Below are 1,675 nucleotides of genomic sequence, written 5' to 3' on the forward strand. Positions count from 1 at the left end.
TTTTTGTAATATATTTAGGGAATTGAAATTTTTTGTAATATTGAAAACATAAATTGTGTCTTTGTGTAAGTTTTAGTTAACATAATTCTTCCATACAGTACATACAATAACTTCACGCTGAACATGGATCTTTTTCTAGCATAATCTAAAATGATGATTTTTTTTTTCCTTTTCAAAATATCAACTTATATGTCAAGTTGATACATTTTTAAAAAAAATGAAAAATCAAGTTTTTGAAGCATTTAATATTTAAAGTCATGATCCCAAATCACATGGTCAAATGATAATTTGAAATCATAATTTCATATCACATATCATATGTTGAAACTCAAAACGCAAGCTAATTAAGATTTTGGAATTGATTACTGTTTCATAATCAAGTGGTCCAAGAAACATCATGTTATTACATACTCCTTAATTATATAGACAAAACTTGTGAGCTTATCCTCTCTGGTCATCTCCTTTTTCGCCCTTTAATTACAAAAGTATTCTAAAGAGGCAAAACGCAGAAGAAAGGCATGCAAATAAAGTAGATGATTAGGAAAGGATCGTACTGCGCTGCGCCCTTGTTGCTGTTGTAAAAATGAGGAAATATCAAACCCGTCAGAATTTGCCGGGTTCAGCTACTATGTCCCTAGCTATACACTCCCCCACCCCCTACCCCAACATAACCCCATACCCTACTACCATGGCCCTCTATGTTCCCCTCCTATAAAACCCAATCTTTATCTAGGCAAGACCTAACAACAACTTTCTCCAGTTTCTTGTCAATTCGTTGCTCTTATTGTTTATTTGAAATTTTCTGAGACTCTACAAAACGAGAAAACAAAATGCAGGTAGTCAAGGAGTCATCATCTGGCATGAGGATGGTCAGAGAATCAAGAATGGAGTCGGTTTACGAGAGGGTTCGCTTTTTGGTCTCGGGTAATGCGGTAGTTGTTTTCACCATGAGCGGTTGTTGCATGTGTCACGTTGTTAAGCAGCTTCTCTTCGGGCTCGGTGTGGGCCCCACGATCGTCGAGCTCGATAAGGACGCTGCTGGCAGGGAAATTCACGCTTTGCTTTTCCAACTTGCGGGGGACGGCCAGCAGCAGCCAGTGCCGGCCGTCTTCGTTGGTGGAAAATTCTTGGGTGGAATTGAAACAGTTATGGCTTGTCATATAAATGGTACCCTTGTTCCTCTTCTTAAAGAAGCCGGAGCGCTCTGGCTTTGAATTCACTCACTTGAAATCGTGAATCCATTTTTCACTCCAACAAAATTACTACTTTATTTAAGGGAGACAAAAGAGTTAGAATAGTGTCTAATATATTTCTAGAGGCTCATTTTGTGTTTTCTTTTTCGTTTTTTCGGTTGGGGAGGGAAGGGAAAAAACAGGAAATTAGAGTTTGTTGTATTTTATAATCACTTGCTCTATATATTATCTTGGATTTCAATAAATTATTATGCTTTTACATGAATATGTTCTCTTATTAATTAATTAGTTTATTTTTCATTATTGGTGCAATATTCGCAGTTATGAGGTTTACTAAAGAGGAGAGACAAAAGGGACTGTTTTAGTTCCCTTTTTACCTTTGCTGTTGCCTGTCGGATAGAAAGGAAACACAAACTTTATAAAAACTAACATGCATATTTTCTTGGAATTTTCTCTTCCTATAACTATGATCTGTTTGTTTG

The 1,675-nt window shown here is 36.3% G+C and overlaps 1 protein-coding gene across 1 annotated transcript; it reads left to right on the top strand.

Annotated features, from left to right (window-relative positions):
* The first annotated feature begins 552 nt into the window (after positions 1–552).
* Positions 553–1,454, top strand: LOC107856962 (glutaredoxin-C9-like). Its single transcript, XM_016701917.2, has one exon. It carries the CDS (start codon positions 831–833, stop codon positions 1,212–1,214), a length of 384 nt encoding a protein of 127 aa, XP_016557403.1. The 5' UTR covers positions 553–830; the 3' UTR covers positions 1,215–1,454.
* The last annotated feature ends 221 nt before the right edge of the window (positions 1,455–1,675 follow it).

The sequence above is a fragment of the Capsicum annuum genome, chromosome 8 (genome assembly GCF_002878395.1).
Source record: "Capsicum annuum cultivar UCD-10X-F1 chromosome 8, UCD10Xv1.1, whole genome shotgun sequence".
NCBI lineage: Eukaryota > Viridiplantae > Streptophyta > Magnoliopsida > Solanales > Solanaceae > Capsicum > Capsicum annuum.

Excerpts from the sequence above, each read along its gene's own strand:
- LOC107856962 (XM_016701917.2), top strand. The coding sequence starts at position 831 with ATGCAGGTAGTCAAGGAGTCATCATCTGGCATGAGGATGGTCAGAGAA.